The sequence below is a fragment of the Monopterus albus genome, unplaced genomic scaffold (genome assembly GCF_001952655.1).
Source record: "Monopterus albus unplaced genomic scaffold, M_albus_1.0 scaffold15.1, whole genome shotgun sequence".
Classification (NCBI taxonomy): Eukaryota; Metazoa; Chordata; class Actinopteri; order Synbranchiformes; family Synbranchidae; genus Monopterus; species Monopterus albus.
In genome coordinates, this window is record NW_018127895.1 from 1,947,904 (window position 1) to 1,970,958 (window position 23,055).

The 23,055-nt window shown below is 40.1% G+C and overlaps 1 protein-coding gene across 1 annotated transcript in view; it reads left to right on the plus strand.

Moving 5' to 3' along the window:
* arhgap10 (Rho GTPase activating protein 10) overlaps window positions 1-23,052 on the plus strand; it is a gene marked incomplete at its 3' end in the record, with an annotated part of 43,284 nt that extends 20,232 nt beyond the window's left edge. Inside the window, exons 14-24 of the mRNA XM_020591754.1 lie at window positions 247-321; window positions 2,853-2,937; window positions 4,827-4,885; window positions 6,203-6,308; window positions 8,038-8,197; window positions 10,571-10,712; window positions 14,065-14,230; window positions 19,527-19,628; window positions 20,319-20,411; window positions 21,011-21,102; window positions 23,042-23,052. Of these exons, the coding sequence (XP_020447410.1) occupies window positions 247-321; window positions 2,853-2,937; window positions 4,827-4,885; window positions 6,203-6,308; window positions 8,038-8,197; window positions 10,571-10,712; window positions 14,065-14,230; window positions 19,527-19,628; window positions 20,319-20,411; window positions 21,011-21,102; window positions 23,042-23,052 (1,091 nt within the window). The remainder of the gene's footprint in view (window positions 1-246; window positions 322-2,852; window positions 2,938-4,826; window positions 4,886-6,202; window positions 6,309-8,037; window positions 8,198-10,570; window positions 10,713-14,064; window positions 14,231-19,526; window positions 19,629-20,318; window positions 20,412-21,010; window positions 21,103-23,041) is intronic.
* Window positions 23,053-23,055: the final 3 nt, after the last annotated feature.

A 23,055-nucleotide genomic window follows, 5' to 3' on the forward strand; every position in this document is an offset into this window, starting at 1 on the left:
TATGTGTCACACTAGACCAGGTTTAAATTGTTATCACATCAGTTTAACTGCTTTCCACATTCAGGGTCGTTGTGTGTGTGTGTGTGTGTGTGTATACATACAGTACAGTTTTGTCCTTATTCATTGTTTGTTTTTGTTTGCCTTTGCTTCTATTGTCTACTTTGTTATTTTCCTTGTAACAGACTTGACAATTTCAGTAAGAACATTACTATACAAGTAAAGCTTTATTATTGCTCTTATTATCAGGTATTAATGATCAAGGCCTGTACAGAGTTGTTGGGGTAAGCTCCAAGGTCCAGAAGCTCCTCTCAATAATGATTGGTGAGTTCAAGTCTGTATTTGCGCACATAGAAAGTTTTAATTTATATCCTCCAGCACTGTGTTTATGATGTTAGGTTGCTTGTAGTTAGATGAATATGCTGATGTAACAGTCGGGGCGTTATTAAAAAGATAGTGGCTGATGACCATCATTACTCAGCATTATCAGCAACAAGTGCCAGGATGTATTTTTGCCTCGCTTCCATTTACTTTTATATCCCCCGTCCACGTCCTTGCGCTCTTTGGCTTTTGCTTCATCAACACACCACTTTGATGACCTCTTATGTGCCCGTGTCTGTCAGTTGTTTTTCTTGATTTCCTTTATGTCTCACATTTCTCTTGAACCTCTTTTACTCGACTCCTTGCTTGTCCTCTGTCCTTCCCATTGCTTTCTGTCTGCTCTCTGGTTTCCAGCAGACACCAGCACACTTTCAGCTCTGTGTTCAGAATGACTCCTCCTTTTCATCTCCCACCCACCAACATAGCCAGAGCCCAATCAGAGAGGACAGAGTGACAGAAAATAAGTCTCCCATCATATTACAGTACAAACAAAGAGACCGACACCTATTAAATGTCAGACAACAATATAACAGGAAGTAGGCTGTAAAACGAGCTCTCTTCTGCCTCTGACCTGTTTAGTAATTGCAGACTAGCTCAATACATTCTGTATTTTTAAAGCTACAGTATGTAACTTAATGTAGCACTAGCATGAAACTCCAAATCAGTCCACTCCGCCCAGCGCTTCCTCTTCCTCCTCCACTGCGCTCTACTACGATCTGCTACGCTCCATCACGCTCTACTCAGCTCTTCAGATATTTGTCTTTATGAAATTACTATAAATACGAATGCAACAAGAATTACTGATTAAGCAGAAATAATTGAAAATCTCTGATTAGTTAGAGAGGTCAGTCCTTCTCAAAACCTTTTAGAAGCTAATATCTCTGCCTAATTGTCAGTGCTGTTCAATGAGTCTGGGTCACTGGAGGCTTCGACAGCACCTCTCCACATTAAGACAAGTTTTGGAGAAGATTTCTACAACAAAAATGTGTGGAAAAAATGTTACATACTGTAAATGTAATGGTTTAGTGAATAAATGGCCATGAATACACTGGATAATATGTCCAAACATTCTACTTTCATTAAATAATGTCAGTATTTTGAAACTGACCTTGATGACTTTAAAGGGTTAGTTCACTCAAATTGCAGGAAACCTAGCTCCCCACCGGGACTCTTGCGTGGACTCACTTTCAAACCAGTTTGTTAATTTGCCTTAAAGTGTGTGAAGGTCAGGAAACTTTTCCTGCATAACAGAACTTGCATCTGTAATGGTTTTGTGTGGCAAAATGTTTTTCTGAATATACAGTACAAGGATGACATGTGACCTGTACTTTCAAGTTTAAACACTATGCTAAAGTCACCACACCCTACAGTGATTTCCCCAAGAGCTTGATGTGGTTAACAAAGGTAAAATAAAGAATAACACTTATAAACTTGGTGCTGCTTTGTGATTAGCAGTCTCATAATTTGTGCTACTCCAACTGCTACTGCCAAAATTATTTGTCTCTGATTTAACTAAGTCAGGTCTGTTGGTTCTAGAGCAGACCACAAAGCTTGTGCAGACCCTATTAATTGCACACACAGACATACACCTTTGGTAAATGGTCTTGTACTTATGCAGTATAGCGCTTTTCTACTCATGGCAGCACACTCAAAGCTCTTTCGCACTGTTTGCCCATTCACACTCACACATTCACACACCAGTGACATCACCGGGAGCAATTGGGGCTTCAGTGTCTTGCTCAGGGACAACATGTGGGCCGGAGAAGCCAGGAATTGAGCTGCCAACCATCCGGTGAAGACCCACTCTAGCTCCTAGGACACAGCCGCCCCTACAAGCACTTCACAAAGTAACATTTGCTTTCACAAGTTGATATTTGGACAGGCCATTTTCTAGCCAGAGTAGCCGAAGAAACAGTCCTCCTGGCTACAATGACTGCATAGATGAAATAAAAAATAAATAAATTCCCCAGTAACAGACCACCTGCCAGCCACAAAGCCAAGTCTGTTTGGTGACACGGGCCCTGTACAGTACATGTCTGACTCAGAACACTTCACTAGCACGTTGCACCTCCACATCCTCTGTAATTCATCAGAGGTTACTTAAGGTGTGAATGAAGTCCCCTGAATTTTCAGCACAACACAGCCCTGGAGTCTCTATGGAGCCACTGAGGTAGTAAGGGATTAATTAAACTTGTAATGAGTGTAGAAGTAACAGCCCTCTACAGAAGCTGTAACTTCCTTCCATATCCACTGGGACCACACTCGACCCCCAAGGTTTGCAGCACTGCTTTTATCCTCGTATGGCTAATTGCAAGTTACATATTTAAACTACATATTTGGACTTTCTATCCTGCCCACAAAATCACACACAGTCCTTGACTATGCATAATATAAAAAGCAAATGTAGTTGTGCTTTATGTTAATTCCCCAGTCAATAAATGTTGTAGTGATGATATGTTGCATGATTCATTCAGATGAGAAGAGCAATGAAGTGGATCTGTCTGGCAGTGAGGACTGGGACGTTAAGACAATAACAAGTGCACTGAAGCTTTATTTGAGGTAGGAATCAGTGCGATAGACACATACTCACACAAAGACACATAAACAAACACCGATATAAACCGTGTAAAGCTGCATCAGTCGATTAATCAGTTTGTAGATTATTTGCTAATAGCTGTTTTTAAAGAAAAATAATATCCACTGTTTTCTGTTTCTTGGATGTTAGTATTTTGGTTTCTTTGTCATATATGATTGTAAAGTTTGGGTTTTGGGCTGAAGGCAAAGTGGATTGTTTGAAAGACTAACTGTTCTATCAATTTTTTTTTTTTTTTAAATGTTATGGACTAAACTATAAAATGCAACTAAACATCAGCTAAAACAATCATTAGTTGCAGCCCTAAAGCCATCAGTTTCTACCCTGAAAGCACTGATGCTGTTGATGATCTCAATTTGTTGATTTTTAATTAGACCTGTGTCGTGATCACTTTAACTCTTACTTTTCACTTACAACAAAACCCTTTGGTTGAACTTGCATGTTTTGACACCTGTACACATTTTGTGTTTAAGCTGGTTTTGTTGTTGTCCCTGCATCGACACATTCAGACTATGAAATGACTTGACTTGTCCAGAGACGCCTGTGCTTGGTGCCTCATTGATCATTTTGATTTTTGGTTCATTTTATAATTCACTGTATTATTCAGTGTTACCATCTGTCTCAGCAGATCCACCTTTGACCTGGGACCACCCCACTGATTAATTAAAGATTCTCTTTCTTTTCTTTTTTTATTTTATTTTATAAATAGTGGCTTCAGAAAGGGAAAAAAAAATCTACAGCAAAAAGTGGCAGTACTTTCTGAATCCACGCTTTCTCTTCTGATAAATATGATGGGTTTGATTTTGAAATCTTTCATCCTTTGTTGACTGTCTTGTACAAAACGACTAAGGTTAATTATACAAAATGCCTTTGTATAATTAACTTCTTGCAAAGTCACATTGCTTACTGTGCTGTACGCTGTCCCACATTAACCGCCTCCTTCCAGGTTGACAGGTAGTGTGGATGAAGTTCAAAGGTCAAAAATGTAGTTTTGGCTGCAGTTTCATTTAAATGTCAGATTGCCTTTTGTTAACATGCAGTTTGCAACAAATTGGGTTGGCGTTGGATGTTTAAATGAGAGCACAGTTTTATTTATTGAAACGCAAGTTTAAAATATGTTTCCCTTAACAAACAATCAGAAAAAATAGGTTTTTCTCATTATTTACTATCCCCATGCACGGTTTTTGTTGGGTAATTGATTCATTTGCCTTACTGACTGTACTAAAAAAGGTCAAATAAGGCATAATGATGAATTGTTTCTTTCCATTGTTTAGCTAAATTCTTTTTCCTTTTGCTTCCATGGATTTATATTAGTGTTTTTGTGTTGCAGCACTAAAAGTATGTTCAGTGCCTTTTTATCCATCAGCAACAAGTATTCCTATCAGGACATAAATGAGAAATTACAGATTTTACATTTTGACAGTTTCCTGGTAGCAGTTTGATGTAATGGGTTGTGGGAATCCCTTATACTCAAAGTAAAGCTCTACTGTATTTGTTCAGGTGATACTTATTAAATTTTTTACAAATTTATAAACACTGGTTAAGATAACGTATCAAGCCATGCTGAGTGCTGATCTGACTTGGCTTTTACTTTGTGTCTGGCCTGCTGAAATAAAGCAGGGTCGATCTCCTTGGTTTCCTCTGAGGCTAAGTACTTCTGGTCACTGGCCAGCTGCAGTGTGAAAGTACCTTCAGATGAACTTGGTTATCTCAACACGTGTACCATCTAATTCCATCCCCTAGCATGGCCCTATTAATCATTACTGGGTGCACACCCTATAAAATACTGTGTAGACTATTTCTGTCCCTCCTCGCTCACTCTCCTTCTCCATCCAACCCCTTTGTCTCTGTGAAGGAGCCTTCCCGAGCCGCTGATGACGTACGGACTGTATAAAGATTTCATCAGCCCTGCGAGTAAGTTTGACCACATCTTATAACAGTATAAATCAGTTTAGCTGCTAATAGTTTGTTGTTCTTCAGTGAGTTATTGAAAATATGCAGTTAAGGGAAAACAGTTTAAATGACCTTTTACTAACTTTTTCTGAACCATTTTTTCCCCTGTTTTAAGTGAGGGAAAGTCAGCTGCTCTTGAGTGCAAAGCATTCAGAGTGTGAAAAGTGAGGGTCTACATGTGACATGAATGCAAATTATGATGCATCAGAACCCTCCAAATTCTTTAGACACTTAAATACAGTGTTCTTTGAATGACCATAATGTGTTTCATTGTAATTAAAGAGTGACGGTGTAGATATGGGCAGGAAACACAGGAACAGGTTTGACATGACATAATGTTACACTGTGTGCAGTGGTAAATCCCACAATCTGATAACCAAAGAACCTTTCAGCTGACTTTGGCTTATATGCTTCTGTTTTACAACAGTGTCTTTCTGTCATTTATTAGCGATTCAAGAAGCCCATGTGAGCTTATTTATATATAATCTGTCTTAACGTGTGACTAAATATGCCCGAATGAGCCATTAAATATTAGAGGTAGCTGGTTTTAAATTATAATATGCTGTCATTTGCATGCCCTCAAATGGTCCACTGACACCCCCCCCCATCTTAACATTATTTCTGTATTAAATGTTTTCAAACCAAACTTGAATCTTATTACAACAAGTGCTATAATTGGATTAGTTTGACATTTTTATCAGGCACTTGCAATGCCCTCTTAACGGGGGGGTTGGGGTTGGATTAGCAATGAAATTTATTTATTTTTTCTGATGGATGACAGCATCCAAAAGAAGCTTCTTCCATGTTTAAATTCTTGTTGTTCCCATAGTAATGATATTCTGTTTGCGTGTGTGTGTGTGTGTGTGTGTGTGTGTGTGTGTGTGTGTGTGTGTGTGGGCGGTCAGATGCCCATGTGTGAGGAAATGTTTAAGAGATGATCTTGGGGGCTTTAACACAACCCATTTATATGGTAGCGACAGTAACGTAAAGCTATCTCCTCCGCCAGCATAGTTGTCCCCCCTGCCAAATTCTGGGACGCTTCAGACTATATATCACCATCACACCTCTTCTTCACTTATTGAAACTAGAATGTATGATCCTTAATGCTTATCCTCTTATATGTGAGAGTGATAGCCTCTGATGTTTGTGTCTTTAAAGGCCTCAGTAACTTTTGCTCAGTGTTCAGCCTCAGACGTCTTGGCTCGTTTCCCCCCTGAGGAGCACAGAGCGAACCTTGTAGTTTAATGTGAGCACCTGACTGCTTCTGTCTTTCTACAGAGGGAGATAGTCCAGAGACTCGCATCCAAGCCATCCACTGCCTAGTCCACAAACTACCGGAGAGGAATCGACAAGTCCTCGGGCTGCTTATGAAGCATCTGGCCAAGTGAGTGGTCATAGTTCACCTTCTCCACCCCCTCTCTCTCTCTCACTTCTCTCTTTCTGCTCTTCCTGTCTGTCTCCTCATTCTCACTCCACATGCTTTTTCTCTCCCTCACTCCCACTCTCTTCACTCCCCCTTCCCTGCTGTCACTCCATCTCTTCTCTGTCTACTCTGTCTGCTCTGACTGCTCTGTAAGAGAATTGACGCCCCTGGCATCTGAACATTTTTTTTTTTTTTTTTTTTTTTTTTTTTTTTTTTTTTTTTTTTTTTTTTGCCTTTTCCTAGGTCATTTTGGTGCATATATAAATTGCTGAAGGAGAATTGTATAGCCTACTGTACCTGTTCAGCACACTGTTCTGCAGCCCATCAGTGAAGTGAAATTAAATGGGCTGCTCAAATTAAGCCCTCTCTCGAGACTATTACTGGATGGACCACTATTGGGCATCACTCCATTTGTGAGATTAGATAGGAAGAAAGATTTTAGAAATAATGTTAGCAAACATTACAAGATTTTACCTCAGCAGGCTTCCTTATAAACTAAATATGAGCAAATTGAAGATAAGTAAATAATCCCTCTTCCCTGTGGCAATGAAAGTCTGGTGGATCTTATTTCATAGAAGCCCACTGCAGAATCAGTCTCTGGTAAAAAGGCAGCACTATTGAAATTGAATTTGGATTATCCAGCGTGAAATTCTCTAGACTGGAGAGACTCAAATGTTTTTCTGAAGGTGGTGTGTGTGCATGTCCTGCAGGGGAAGATAGCAAAGCCAGAATTTCACACTCGTATCTGAAATGGTCTCAGAGATGTTATAAAAATGAGTTGTCACCAGTGTTTTTGTCTTCAAAGGCATCCTTTGAAGCTATTTAAAATGTCTCTGCAGAGACATCACGCGTCATATTTTGAGTGTGAAATCGCTTCACCTGTCTGCATAACGTCTTCTTCAAATAAAGGGGTTTCTTCACTTTTTTCTGACCTACAGAAAGATAAAGTTTCATCTACTAAAGGTGCTCCAGTTTCTACGTGAATGTAGATAACATTTTACAAAGCAGTGATTCTTCCTCAGTTTATGAGGTAGAGCAGCCCTGACCTGTTTCTGTTTCAGTGTTGTTAATATGATCACAACAGCTACTTTCAGACAGTCATAGTGGTCTTTGGAATATGTCAGTAAAAGCTCTTCAGTGGCATGTGTGTAACTATTAGGAGCATAAATGGGTTTTATCTTTATTTTGTTTTCAGTGTGCATTACAATTAGCAGTTTTCATTCACATACTGTACACACTCACACACCTGTAGCAGCAAGCTACCATGCAAGGAACTACAGTCGCATCTGGAATAATTTAGGTTCACTCTCTTTCCCAAAGACACTTTGAAATATGGAGTTGGAGATTGAGCCACCAACCATGTGATTAGTAGATGGAGCCGCTCTTGAGCCACGAGCTGCTAACATATTTATGAAATATAGCATTAACCTTTACACACAAGTTTACCTAACATCTGCCATATATTCAATGAGTGCGGCCATTGTTTAGGCCATTGTCTACTAACTAAATTAAAGACAATACGAGCTACATCGGACTCTGTTAAACCTTTGTGAGGGTGAAAACCTGTATTGTATGTCAGAGGGTTTTTGCTTATATAACGTTTTATAGTTGCGTTTTCCCTCCTTGCCAGTGAAGTAGACTCAGTAATTCTGAGTAACATGTTTATAATCCAAATTGTTATCTTCTTCAGTGTGGCAGCCCACAGCCCACAGAATCTGATGACTGTGGCCAACCTGGGCGTGGTGTTTGGCCCCACATTAATGAGGCCACAGGAGGAGACCGTCGCTGCCATCATGGATCTCAAGTTCCAGAACATTGTGGTGGAAATCCTCATTGAACACCATGAAAAGGTAACACACAAACATGGGAGTTACCAGACACATTATCACCTGCACAATGACAAAGTAATGCACTCGAAACTGAGCACTCCCTAAAAAGTGGAAGTGCCTTCAAATAGCACTGTATCTTCCAGTGGAAGTAATTAGCACTGTGCCAATAAGAATGGAGAAAGCTTTTTCTGTACTAGATTCTTTCTCCCAAATTGTCTGTTTTTGATTGGTAACTGCATTGACTGTACATTCTGTTATTGCAACTTTTTGTGTATAATTGTGTTTTCCCTTGCCATCCGCAACTCTTTACAAAATGCAGTCTGCACTTGGCAACACAAGGCACAACGATAGCACTGACTGAAATCTGATGAACATGACATCAGTAAGCTGCATACAGCACCTTTGTGTTTTCCAACCTGGGTGGCGTGTAATTACTTGATACTGAAGGATAATAAATGTGCAAGCGAAGCATAAGACCTAGTGTTTTTAAGTCCTGCTTTCTGGGCACAGAGCGCTTTCCCACTATTGTTTTGAAGTTTTGTATTTTGCTTTTAGTTTCAAGTTGGCAGTTTCTGTTGGCAGAGAAGTGCACCTACTGCACTGTACCTAGACACCACAATTTTATTTGTGCAGAGTCTCAAAATGGATGTGGTGCTCTTCTCTTCTGTAGGTCTTCTTTATTAAGGCAGTTCAGACTTGTGTATATTCACATATAAATCTTATTGATCCACCTTAAAATCCACTGCTTTGAGCAAAGGTTCTAGCAATAAAAATGCATCTTGTTAAATAATTGGTACATTTTGGTCTGTTGGTTATATGCATGTTGTATTTATTACTTGCTACACAAAATAATGAGCAGAAATAAAGTTCTCAGATAATGATGAGTGTACCACATTTAACTTAAACTCATGGGGAAAGCATACCCTTCACCCAGATATTAAAGTACAGAGGAGTTTGACAGCAGTTTAATTTCCAGAATGGCTGGATCTGGCCAACAGGGGGAGCCCCAAGTGCATATACCAGGATTAAACACAGAGAAGAGCTATTCGCTTTATTTTATGTAGGTTGATTATTCTGTAGGTTATCATATACCCTTTATTATTTTTGGAAGGTCCTGTGCCTGCCTAAAGCCATTATTTGTTTGAGTTATTTCATAACCTGAAGTTTATGGGATCTTGTAATCTCCCCCAGAATGTCATTAATCGGTGTCAATCCTCAAAGGGGGATAATACTCTGCGTCAAAAGAGGAAAAAAGGTTTGAGATTAGTTTTCTAATCTGTTTGGAGCAGCACTGTACTTTATGTAAAGTCACAAAACCGTGAGCTCTTTGTGTTTGTGAATAATATGTCCACCAATGCTCACGAAACTAAAATGCGGTCTGAGAGAATACAGGGGTAGAATGAACACCAACAGGGGTATACAAATGTGCTAAAACAACACCAGCGGCACAGTGTATACTGCTAGTGTTGGAGACTGCCCAGAGGTATCCAACACTGTCCAGGTGATAAAGGATGTAGTGTTAGAATTCAACAAAAGCATTTTGGAAAGTACAGCATGTTAGAGCAGGGGAAAAGTTGAGCAGACAGACAGGCATCAACTTTCCTTACAGCTGAGTCCCACTCCAGACTGTTGATACCCCCAGATACCAGCAGTAGACTCTGTTTTACATTCACCTCCATCTGCAGAGCGAGGCGAGAAGGAGAGTGAGGCAGCAGAAACTCTCAGCCATATCAGATTTCTCACTTTTTCTATCTGCCTTTCTCTCACAAACTTTCACTCTCATGCCCCCTCCTCTGTCTGCCTCTCCTGTTCACAGTCGCTCTCACTTTCTCTGCCACTTTCTCTCTTTCTCCCCTCCCTTCCCTACCTCCCTCCTCTCTACGTCTGTGATCCTTTCACAGGCTCTTCTGAGACTTCCTCTCCTCTGCAGCCCTATTCTCTTTTAACTCTGCATCTGAAGTTTATATGTAAACACAGCCCAGTGTAAACATGCTGCACTGCTTAGCCAGTGCTCCTTGAGCCCAAGCAGTGCTTTTAGTCTTCATTTTTTGAGAGTGGGTCAGTTTCTCTGAGGAGAAATGTCACCTTAACTTAGCCCCACATTTCAGGATGGGATGTGATTGCACTGCATGTGGAGCTGCTCTTGTTTATTTTGGCACAAACAAAATCTTCTCACATGCAGTTTATAGGGGCTAATCAGCGAGCTGCTCGCCTTTCCCTAGGAGCACATGCTGTGCTTTCAAATGGGCCTTTTCATTCATCTACCTCTACATAAAGCTTGAGTTTCAAAGCCTGTCCACTAAAGTGTGGTCAGTTGAAGACATGCTGCTGCTGCTCAACACTCTGAGTTTGTGCATTTGTCTTGATAGAGACTTACTCATACTGTGTATTCAGATCTTTGCAGATGCTCCCGAGTCGTGCCTTCTGTCATCTGTTGCCCAAGTAGTCTCTGCTCCCACGAGGCAGTCCAAGAAGCTGAATCGACAGAATCGGCCCCTAGCTGTCTACAATCCACAGTCTCTAGACATTCAGAATGGTAAGAGACATGCTCCCATATCATTTTACACCTTTGAATACAGTTGTAAGAAAAGGTAAGGGCACTATTTACAATTGCCTGGTTTTCTGCCTAAATTGGTCATGAAATATGATCTGATCTTCAGCAAAGTCACACATATCAACAGACACAGTATTTCCAAGCTGATAAAACACAAACGGTCATGATCTTTCTTGTCTTTATTGAACACACCCATTAAACATACAAAGTAATGGTGAAAAGGGATGGCAACAGTGTCTAATAACTGGTTGAACCACCTTTGTCAGCAATACCCTCAAGCAAGCGCCTCCTGTAGCTGTGGGCTAGACTCGCACAGTGTTCAGGAGGAATTTTGGACCATTTTTCCCTAAAGAACTGCTTCAACTCAGCCATATTCTTATGACGTCTGGTGTGAATGGCTCTTGAGGTTATTCCACACCCTAATCCAATTTATAATCGGTGCAGCAGTCATTAAGTGTGGTCCTACCTTTAGCAATATGATTTTTGTGCTGTAGAAATTAAACTGATCCTCTCTTTATAGATCTAAAGTACTTCAGTGATCGAGAAAGTATCCCATTCATTTATTTACAAAGCCCAGTGGGTATCTTGGGTACATTTTTTGATAATTTATACATGCTAATTAAAATAGCATGCTTTTAAATAAATGTTTGCACAAAGTATTAATAGCTGTTTTTGAACTATTAGTGCACACAAATGAACAGAACAAACAATTTATCCTGCAAAATATGTTTAACAAATGTCAAAGATGATATAATGGGTTTCATATGTAAACACAAAGTATTTGGCACTGCTGCTTTCTCTCATGTTGACATTGCGTCCACCCAGTTGCCAGGCTGTTGGGTACATCACATTAGATAAATAAAAACACCTCTATATAATGGAACACACTTCAGGAGCACCACAGTTGAATCAACACCACTAAAACAGAACCAATAAAAGTGAAAATTATGGTCAAATCCTTTCCCCTCCACAATATCAAGGGAGTATAAATCTGCTTGCCAGGTTGTCTCTCTTTGCCTCCCTTGAGCCAGGTTTACTGTGGAGTATTTTAATATCAGGGATGAAAAGCATAATCATTTTTAACCTTTGTGTCTTTTATATGGGTCCCCCATAATCCATTTAAAATTGTTTTAGCTTTCACAGGTTAAAAGCAGGTTGATGATGCAGTGAGAAAGAGAGAAGAGTGTACAGTGGGTACGGAAAGTATTCAGACCCCGTTAAACTTTTAAAGGAATACTTATGACCATGTGATATTTCAGTTTTTCTGTTTTAATAAATCTGCAAAAATGTCAAACATTCTGTGTTTTTCTGTCAATATGGGGTGCTGTGTGTACATTAATGAGGAAAAAAAATGAACTTAAATGATTTTAGCATATGGCTGCAATATAACAAAGAGTGAAAAATTTAACGGGGTCTGAATACTTTCCGTACCCACTGTATGTACTGTATGCATGTGACTCTTATGATGCTGCATGTGTCTGATATCCCTCCTGACGTGACAGCATGTGTAGGAAAGCCCATTAATACGCTTGTGTTAGCATACTTTCTAACAGGTACTCTGTAGGAGTAAAGGGCCAGAAAATCATAGCTCTCAGGAGATTATTACAGGCTACTAGTTGATTTGTTACTGGTGTACTTAAACCTGGATTAACAGAATTTTTTTGGCCACCTTTAGAAAGCAGAAACAAGACGTGTCATCACCTTTTACAGTAAGATGGAATGGCAAACAGATGTGTATTTGCACTTTCAGCATTAATGAAGCAGCATTATCATTCACTTCATCTTTGCGCTCACCTGGCAAATGTAGGACCAGCTTTCACCCTCCTTTAGCGGATTTTGGTCTCTACCGACTCCTGTTTGGCTCTTGCGCTGCTGCATATCCCACTACAGTATGTTCTCTAGTTAGCTGCTGACTTCATCTCTTTGCTGTTTGGTACTGTTTGGTGAGCTTATAGGCTATATTTACTGAAAACGGCTGACTGCTGCGGCCAAAGACAATGCTGCCAGGGCGGTGAGACAGAACCAAAAACAGTAGACAGTGAGATGAAACTCACTATAAAGCTCTGTAACGCGAACAAGAGCTGCAGATTGAAGTGATAATTCTCTGTAGCTTCATTGCTACAAATGACCCCTTGTAGATTCTTTTTTTTTTTTTTTTTTTTTTTTTCATCCTCATTTGATCCATTGGATTATAAAAAATATTGATTACAGCCACTTTACATTTTAAAATGTGCTAAAATATTGAACTTAATTTTTTTTCCCCTCCAAAACCAGATGTAGCGTGACAAATTAACAATGTTTGCAGAGGCTTAACAGTGAATGAGAGGAATGCTTCACATTTTAAAAATAACATTACATAAAAGTATTGGAATGGTAATAGATGTGACCAAGAGCTGGAAAGTGCTTCAAAAAAAGACAAACTAAAATTCACAGAACAAAATGAAATAATATATTAACAAATGCTGCTTTAACACTGCTTTCTGATGACTGTGTGTACAGGCTATTCTTGAAATACCTCTCCATCCCCCTCCTGTTGTACCTGTAAGAGTAAGACAATTATATGTTCATTATTTTTATTGGTTCATGAAATTTGGTGACCTCACATGGTGTAATACCCAGCACTGGCCACCCATATTCAACCTGAGGTGGAGTCTAATTAATCCTAACTGAAAACACCTGTGTGGATGTGAAGGGCTTTTATATTGATGGGTTTAATTTCATAAAAGTCACAGTTGAAAAAAGAAATATGATAAACCAACTGCAGGATAGATAAAGCTAGTAATAATATGGGCACTGTAGGAGGTAAATATTAATTTTACCTTCTGTAATAGTTAGGCTTAAGCTCAGCACCATTCCTGTTCAGTCTTAATTAACTGTGAGCTTTTGGTTTATGTGCTTTGATGTGCGTTCATTGGAGAAAAAGAAAAAAAATTGTCCAAACAGACTGCTTTTTTTTTTTTTTTAAAGTAACAGTTCCTTGCATGCCTCTTCAGTCTCCCAGAAGCAAGAGCTTTACTGTCAGTAAAGCTGAAATAAAAAGGTCTTGGATCTCCCTTGTGTTTCTTAACTTCCTGTCTGTGACTGCAGTGTATTTTTGTGTAGTGTATTGTTATGAACAATACACACTTGGTTGTAAGTCGCAGCTGTTCTGACAGCAGTTTGATTTCAAAAAGTCTCCTGTTGATGTAGCATTGCCTTTCGTGTTGATAAATTATTCAACTGTTTTATCGGGTAAGCTGCCACCAGAAAATTTGAATATGCCGAGTATTTTACGGTAGAATAAAGTTATTGAAAAGATGTAATTAATTGAAACAAACGCTGTTTTTTTGCAAAGTGTCACCAGTGGGAGATAATTCCAGCCTAGCTGCTGATGAGACATCACTGGGCAGCAATGAGTCTGTATCATCCCAGTCGTCATCAGCCTCGGCCTCAGAGATGCCTACAGAGAGGAGTGAGCATGCCACACCCAACACCAACCTCAGCTCAGGCAACCCCTCTAGGTGAGTGCGTCACTGTGTCCCAAACAGCATGTGACTGCACCACTCGCAGTGCAGGTATTTGTTGTGTGGCAAGTAAAGAAAAATAGAATTCATAAATGAGAAATGCAGGGTGTACATCAAATATGAACCGTGTATATTCAGGGTGTCCACAGGGTCTTAAAAAGTATTAACAATAATTAAGGCTATTAGGTACTATGATGTCTTAATTGCAATTTTAAGAGGCATTAAATGTGGTAGCTATTTTCCCATGTGAACAAAAGAGTTTGTTGACTTTTTTTATAGACACAATGGTGCAGGTCAGTGACATCAGCCCCACCAACTACTGTCATTTAAACAACTCTGTGTTAAACTAACAAATGTAATGGGGAAATGGACGTTCTCAGACAAGCGGTTGAAGGACAATGAGTTTGAGCCAGGCCCATCACTGAGAATAACCGGCAGGTGTAATGTTCAGTGTGCAAGAAAGCAGTTGCATCCCCAATGGGGGATCACTGCTATCCAGGCCCACAAATCTGATATGAACGGTAGACAGCAACTGTCTGTTGTGAATTTCTGTGCTAAATCAGCTACACCAGCTACAACACTACCTAGTGCTGCCACTGAAGCTTCTACAACCGCTGCTTCTGCTGACCTCAAAGTCGGTCAGTGTATAGTAAATATGAATTAAAGGTGTGTTGCTGATGTAGCCGGTTAGTATAACTCAAATATATTGAGAAGGCCTTAAAAGGTATTGAATTTAATTTCATAATTCCTGCATATACCCAGATACTGTATGGATCACAGATGAAACTCACGTTTATGTAGGTCTGACTGGGGTCTTAAGGTAAGTTACTTTTTCATGAATGGTTCCTGCAAGCTAATCCCAGGATGACAGATCAGACTCTAGACACTCATTACTAATAATAACAATAAGAAAAAGAAGCGGTGCAGCAGTCAGTTTTATTCACAGGTAACCAATGTTAAAAGTATTATTACTAGTTTTATTACCTGCGGGAGTCTTTGGAAATTTTACCACTACTGCAGCTAGTGTTATCTGTGTAGTGACTTCATTTTTGAAATTGTAAATGTTAATATTTGTCTCTGGGCGCTATTGATTCAGTTCTGTCTTGTCCACTCTGGTGAAAAGCATATTTAGCAAGGAAAAACAAACCCGAATCAATTTTTGGACATTGTGAATGGACTCATAGAAAATAAGCATCACAATTCCTAGGTGAATCATTTTTGTCATCATTAGTCATTACTTTTGATGTTCTATACACTAAATAGTTTGACTTAATCAAAAATGACACAGGATCATTCAATGGTGAAATAGATTTTTAGTGTCAACCCTAATTTATGCTATTAGTCAAAAGTCAACTACTAGTTTTACTTCTTTCTCTCTTTGCACTAGATGGAAAATGATTTAATAGTTTGATGCCTTGCCATGCTTCTGTCAAACTTATCCTCTATCCTCAGTTTCTGAGTCCTTGGTACTTGTTTTGTTGTTTCCAGCCCATGACTTGTCTTGAATGCTGATGTGAGAGATGAATTATTGGGTTATGCTGCAGATGTTCGGCTCTCTGCTGTGTCATCTCTACGCATTCACCTTGAAACGGACTTTTTTTTTTTTTTTTTGCATCCACTGTCCCCTTCTGTTTCTCCATCAGCTGAAAAGAGATGTAAAGTAAAAACAAACCCACCTCACTACTTGACAGAAGACAATGCGATTCCTCTCTCACTGACCTCTGTGGGTGTGTTCTCGCTTGTGTGTGTAGGCATGTTTGTATCAAGCTACAGTAAGTTGCAGGATCAGACAGACAAGGCTCCTATTACTTACATAACCAATTCCTTTTTTTTTTTTTTCCTGTGGGCATGTTTGTTTGTTTGTTTGTTTGTTTTTTTATTGTGCTTTCCCACGTTTGTGGCATCATGTTGGAGGACGGAAGGAGCAACCAGGAGGAGGTCGTAAATCTCAGCTCTTATTTGTTTGGGAGACAGGTGGCCGTGCGTTGGCCGTGTAAATCGTATTGACATTGGAGAGATATTCATCTTGTTTACCCTTATAGCTGCATCCCCCATCCCTTTATGAAGACCTGTGCCATATGTCACAGGGTGTCGCCCTGGCTGTGTTCACTAATAAATCTTAGCATGTGAGATGGTGGAGACCTGTTAACACAGCACCTCTCTGGCCTGGAACCCAGGGATTCGGCTACAAGCCTAGCCAAAATGAGCAGTAGGAATGGCAATTGCTAGGTTACTTCCAGCCACTTTTAGAAATGTGTTGTGCGCTCTGGTGTGCTCAAAATCGCGCAGCATTTTTTCATCGTTTCCTGTAGGATAGCTCCAGCAAAATCTTGCCTGGTCATACACAAACGCTTCTTGATTCACTGTATAGTGCAATAACTATTTATGAACTGTGGCATGATTTATCATCTCTGTCATCTTCAATGTCTCGCCTCATTTTTGCTCTTCTCCATAAATTCAGTCACAGCTTCTCCCAGTGGCATGTTCCCCCAAGTCTTACCCAATGAGATTACATTTTTTAATCTCTTTTTCTTCCTCTCCCCTGCCCTACCTGCCGCCCTACAGCTGTGGATCATAAAATGGTGGATCAGAGCTTATTCCCTGCCCACCCAAACTGTCGGTAGAAGGGCAGGAAGCTTGGCTGTAGGTTTGATCCCACTTTCTATTGGTAGCACTACTAAATCCCACTGCTGGCCCTCTTCCTTTAAAAGAAGACAGTCGATACCCTGCTCATCTCCGTGTTAGCTCCATGCCAGGGTCAGCGAGTCCTGGATGCTGCAGGGTGGAATTCCTGCAGTAATGAGAAGCAGCAGTCCTGTCCCTTCTCTTGATGGAATTTCTTCCTCCTTCTGACCTGGCATGTGTGATGGTTAAAATAAGAAACCTGAAGATCTCCAGTTGCAGTTCACTTTGAATTTGATGCAGATGTTGTTTGATGCTCTTGATGTCATGATAATACTTTTTATGTAATTATATATTTTCTATGCTATTATGTTGTGTATGCCTGTAAATATTTAAAAAGTTGTTACCAACATCTGGAGGGGGATTTTCACGCAGGCCTGGCAAACAGAGCATTTTCACACGAGTCCCCATTTACTGTATTTAATCATGTTTACAGGAGAAGCTTAGCTAGGCCTGTGATGGGTAAAACAACTGATGAGCAATTCAAAGCTTGTTGCTATTTTTGGTAAAGAGAAATGGCAAGCGATTTCCCTCGGTTTGGCTTAGCTGTAATTGTGAAAGCAATTCTGGGATGAATCCATTTACCCCTGGTGCATTTGACAGGTTTCTAGGGCAGCCATGTGGCGTTCACTGATTTTCCCTGTTTACTCCATAGTTATTTAGATATGTGTTTATTTTAAAGATTTGCAAAGATTTCTGTAATCCTCTTGTAAATAAAATACCCAGTTAGATGGATGTGCTGATAACTTTTCTTTTGTTTGTACACGTGTGCATGTCTTTTTTTGTGGTTGCGTGAACAAATGTTAGTTTGATGTCATTGTTGTGAGGATAGCTCTGTTTGAGGATAAGAGTTGGTTTTAGGTTTTAGGGTTTTAGTTATTACGTTAAGGATAAGGCAAGGGGTTGGGTTAGGCATTTAGATCTGTAGGGTAAGATTTATAGCAAGACCAGTGTGTGTGTTTGTGTGTTTGCATACATTTTCTGTTTTGAATCCTGTCTTACTGAAGGCATTTATGCATATATGAGTGGGTTTACCTGCAGGTGGGTGAAGTGTTGGGGCTCCTCTGATCTCCTTTGTGCTGGTTGTGACCCAGGCAGACAGTAGTTGTGACTGGGCTCAGGTTAATGAGTGGATTTGCTGCACTGCAGTGCACTGTCCCCCCCTTGCTGATGTGGAGCAGCTGAGCACCACAGTGGCCCCACACTGCTGCAGAGTTATAAATCACCCACAGTCAGGCCAGGCTCAAACGGAACAGCCGCCGCTGGGGATGGACAAGCGCATAGAGGGAGGGAGCGATGCAGATGGGGGACTGAAAGCGTGAACCCAGCCAGTATTGTGTGTTCACCTCCACCTATGACCACATTAGATCCCCTACCATGTTTCCCCTTAAGGCCATCTCTCACTCTGCTCCACCAATGCCAGTATAACCACTATTCACAGCATCCTCTCAACCTTCAGCCCCCCCCTCAGCTGCTCCCTCTAATTGCCTTTATTAACGTCTCTATGGGAGCGGCAGCTAGGAGCAATTTGCTCATTATGTGCTGTATTAGCACTGGCCCTGGGGCAGGCATGGAACACAGAGGGATGCCTGGCTGAGACTCCAGTTCTCCTCCTTCTGCACTCTGCCTTTACCAGGACCCCTGCTTCTGTCCTGTAGGTTGGCCCTGACAACAGCCAGTGTACAGCACAGCTGCTGCTGGATCAGATAAAGTGTTGGAGCATTATAGTTTATTACATTTACAAAAGCAATATGTATTAGGCTGTGAATGTACAGTACATGTAAAATATACAGTAGGTGGCATTCATGGGAAAACAATAGCATAAAGTGGGTCAACTGCAAGACTCGAGCAGCTTCAGTGCTCCTGAAATATAGACAGACTTTCTTCGGTTCATATCATTTTCATATTCCTCAAACTGTGAATGTTGTGTGAATGGGAGAAAGTAGATTTATGTTATCTTTATTCAAACTCTGTACATCAGTACGTTGTTATATACACTGATTGTAATGATGGGGACAGTCATTTAATTTTCTGTTTGTTTGGGTGTATGTGTTTGAATTAAAATTGTACAAAGACATATCAAATGTTAAAACTGATAAAGTTTGGGTTTTTTTTTTTTTTTTTTTAGAAATATATACTCATTTCAAATTTGATGCCAGCAACACATTTCAGAAAAAATTAGGATGGGCATGTTTACCTCTATGTTGCACCACCTCTTCTTTTAACACTCGATAAGCATTTGGGAACCATTTGCTTTAGTTTAGTTTTAGTTGTGGTGTTATGTTGCTAAAATAAGCAAGGCCTTCCCTGAAAAAGACTTCATCTGGACGGCAACGTATGTTGCTCCAGAACCTGTTTATATACCATTAACGGTGCCTTCACAGATGTGCAAGTTACCCATGTTGTGTGCATTTATGCACCCCAGTGCCATCACGGATGCTAGCCTTTAAAATTAAACCAATTGTGGATGAAACATCTGTTTTACAATTGGAAGCTTAGTGTCCAGTTATTTGTGTTATTTTGCTTCAGGGTCATTGTACAGGACCATATTTTTAGTCTGCATAAAACACCACAGAATCTGTGGTAACTAAAGTAGGATTTTGAACTGCAGGGCTCCCACAGCAGCAGCTTTGTGGTCCACCTCTGTAGCATCTGGAGAGAGTCAAGCTGCTGCTACCACAGCTGCCTCAGATAAAGACAAGTCAGAGGAGAGGTAAGACAGAGTTCCTTCTCTTTGGTTTCTGTTTTCCTCTCACCTGGATTATGTGATCGCAATTAACTGCTTTTTTTTTTTCTTATTTGTTTCATTAACTATTATTGGTTAAGTGTCTCACTCGCTTCTTTCACTGTCCATTTTTGTTCACTTGCTTCATAATTCACTTGCTCATCTTGTGTTGCATGTTCACTCAGAATCACCAGCTTCCCTCATTCATCTGACATCTACATGAAGTGTTGCACATCAATATTTTCCCTCACTTTCTCATATTTGCCCATCCTGTAATTTTGTTTACCTTTGATGGATTTTAATTCAACACAAGTATTGACTTCATCAGGAGCAGCAACCTTCTCTTTTTGTCAAATACCAGATACAAACACAAGTCTGGGGAAGAACAGAATTGAACTATGAGGGCAATCTTCCCATTTCACTGTTGCTCCGCTTCCTTCAGAATAAGAGATGAACTCATTTTCATTGCCTACAGATGCTGCCAAAGCCATTGCAACGTATTTTAATGTTATTTTCATATAAATACAAGTCTTCGTTTTTCCAAATGCGTTTCCATAAGAGTGCATTCTTACAATATTCTGTATTCAGGGAGTCGTCTGCACATTGTTGTATTGACAACTGTGTGACCACAAACTTTTTTCAGTTTGTATATCTTCTTTCTCCTCTCTCATCCTGCAGAAAGAATATGAAATATTTATCAGGGCATCGTGTGTTGAAGGCACATTTTCTACATGGTAACATTGCTGGTATCCGCGATAACAGTTTGCAATGGTGGGCAAAACAACCTTTATGTGGAAACAGTTTTTTATGTTTTTGGGAACAAACTGGCATAAATGTGGCTCTTTGCTAACCTGCAGAGGCATGAATATGGTTTCTTGGACAGCACCCGCTTCAAATTTACATCAAACGGATTTAAAATTCAGCTTTTAAGCTCATGAATGTGAATTTAAAGGCTGAAGCACAGTGAAGGGAGATTACTATTCTACCTCTGTTTGTAAGCAAAATGACTTAGTTGTGCCACCACTTTTTAATTATCTCACCATAGATGGTTGTCTGCTGTGTGTGGACCTGATGTGTGGCTGCCTTTTTTCTGTACAAAACCCACTACAAACAACACTGCATCATTTTGTATCTGTGCATGCACACAGGCGCATGTGGGTGTGTTTTGACTCGCTCACTACTAGACTGGAGACAAGACAACAGTGTGTAGCGGCCCATCTCTTCTCCTAGTACTTTTGCTTGTTTTCCAACCCGGCCCGTTTCTGCTGTTTCAGTGAGTGAATGAACAAACAGGCCCCCGGGCTTAGATTGAACTGTGCGGTAATCCTCCCCAAAGCTCCGCCAACTCACTGATTGCCTTCATTTTTCAGTGTCACCAGCAGGAAAGCCAAGGCAGTGTACCCATGTGAGGCTGAACACGACTCTGAGCTCTCCTTCCAGGTCGGCGCAATATTCAACGCCGGTAAGTGTTATCGCCTACACCAGTCGCTCACTCAGAACCAGCCCTGGCATATTGGATTTAGAGGAAAACCGAACACCCAATCTGATCTTCAATCGAAGGGAGAGATGAGATGAGAGCGAGAACAGGGAGGTGGGGGGGGGAGTAACAGGAGACACAGATTTGCTCGTCAGTGTGTCTGGAAGAGGCTCGACTGAGCTTTAATCACTCTCTGAGGAAATGAGGATTTTCTACTACCTATTTTTTTGTCAAACCCTTCTTTTGTAAGACACAGACATTATAGACATACGACACTTTACAGGGGAACATATAGTGATGTCTGTGTTGACTGACTGAAACTGTATCTTAATCACATTACAATATATGTAGGGTTTCCTGTTTTGCTGTTTGTACGTCAGTGTTGGATGAAAACGTTCACCTCAGGATGAATGCTTCATCCTGATAGAAGCTGGGTTTCTAACTCATAAATGTGATCTCATATTATCTGAAATAATAAACAATGAATCAAGCATCCCATAGTATCAAAGCCATCATTCATAAACTAAATTAAACTACATTCTCAAGCTCATATTTGTTTTATTTTTGGTTTAGTGAAAGTATTTAGTCATGATGTGCATTTCATTCTGATCACTTATATCTTCAATTACTTCAATACAGAGTTTGTGGCGTTTTAGCATACGTAAAGTTTTGCTTCCATTAAGTCTCCATCACTTGCTTGGGCTTGAAATGACGTGATTGACATGCTCCTAAATGTTACGTAACAAGATTCTCATTAGCTAATCACCTACAGTGTCTTGGAGACCCTTGACATTTTGAATGTTTTGCCACATTACTCAGTTATTTAATAAAGTATTTGTGACTTTTCTTTTGTTATTGGTTTTCTTTAGTTTGAGCTGTGTGCATAACAAATGTACAAAAAGTCAAAAGGTCTGTTTACTTTAGCAAGAATCTGTAGATGCAGTTTGTGGAAAGAAGAATTCAACATATGTTTGTTTCCTCACCCATAACTTTAGGAGGAGAACTTTTCCTTACTTATTTTCTTAAAGTCCCAATTTATACTTGACTGTGTATAAGGTCTTCACAGAATAATACTACAGCAGTGAGGATAAACTGTCAGTGTTATTGGACTCTGTGCATGTGCAGATGGGCTTGGGGCTCTTTGTTTCTCAGTTTATCATAATGTAAAATATAGGTCTCACTCTAATAGTTCATCTTATTCTAATGGGGAGAAAAAATGAGCTCTGACACATTTAACAATATCAGAAAACATCAGTGCAGATGTATTTGTTTTCTCGTGTGAGCCCTTTTATTAAAATCCTGTCAGTCAGCTTCAGGTGATAACAGATTCAAATCCTGTCCTCTGGATTTCAGTGGCGAGTCGACTCCTTTGTTTACACCTGGAAGAAAGACTGCGATTCAATGCTCTTTGTATATTCAGTGTTCATTCCAAATGACAGACAGGAGCTATACTGGACTTGTAGATGGAAAAATATCCCTTCATTTAGTTTATATCCTAACTCTGGCCTTAGAGGTTCTCACTGACGGTGTGTCCATGTGTTTTGTTGACACTCACAATTTTAAATTGGCTCATTTTGTAGACAAATCGAGAATCCAGGGAGGAATTTGTAAAGGCATGTCACAAAAATGTTATGCGCTCTGACACATCTGTCACACTAAATATTTTGCTGCTGACATTGAGCTTTTGGGGAAATTCTGGAGAGGCACGATACTAAAACAAACTGAAGATTTACAGTAGAGATAAAATGAGTTGCAGTGTGGTTTACTGTAAGTGCATAAGAACTGTATCCTCCCTTAACCCTCTGCTGTCTTCACTCTTATCGTATTTACATACACCCACTGAGGGCTCTGTATCCTCTATCTCTCCCCCCCCAATCCCCCTGTGGTGTTGTCCCCCTTGGTGACGCTGTGTCCTCTCCTGCAGTGACCCAGTCGAGA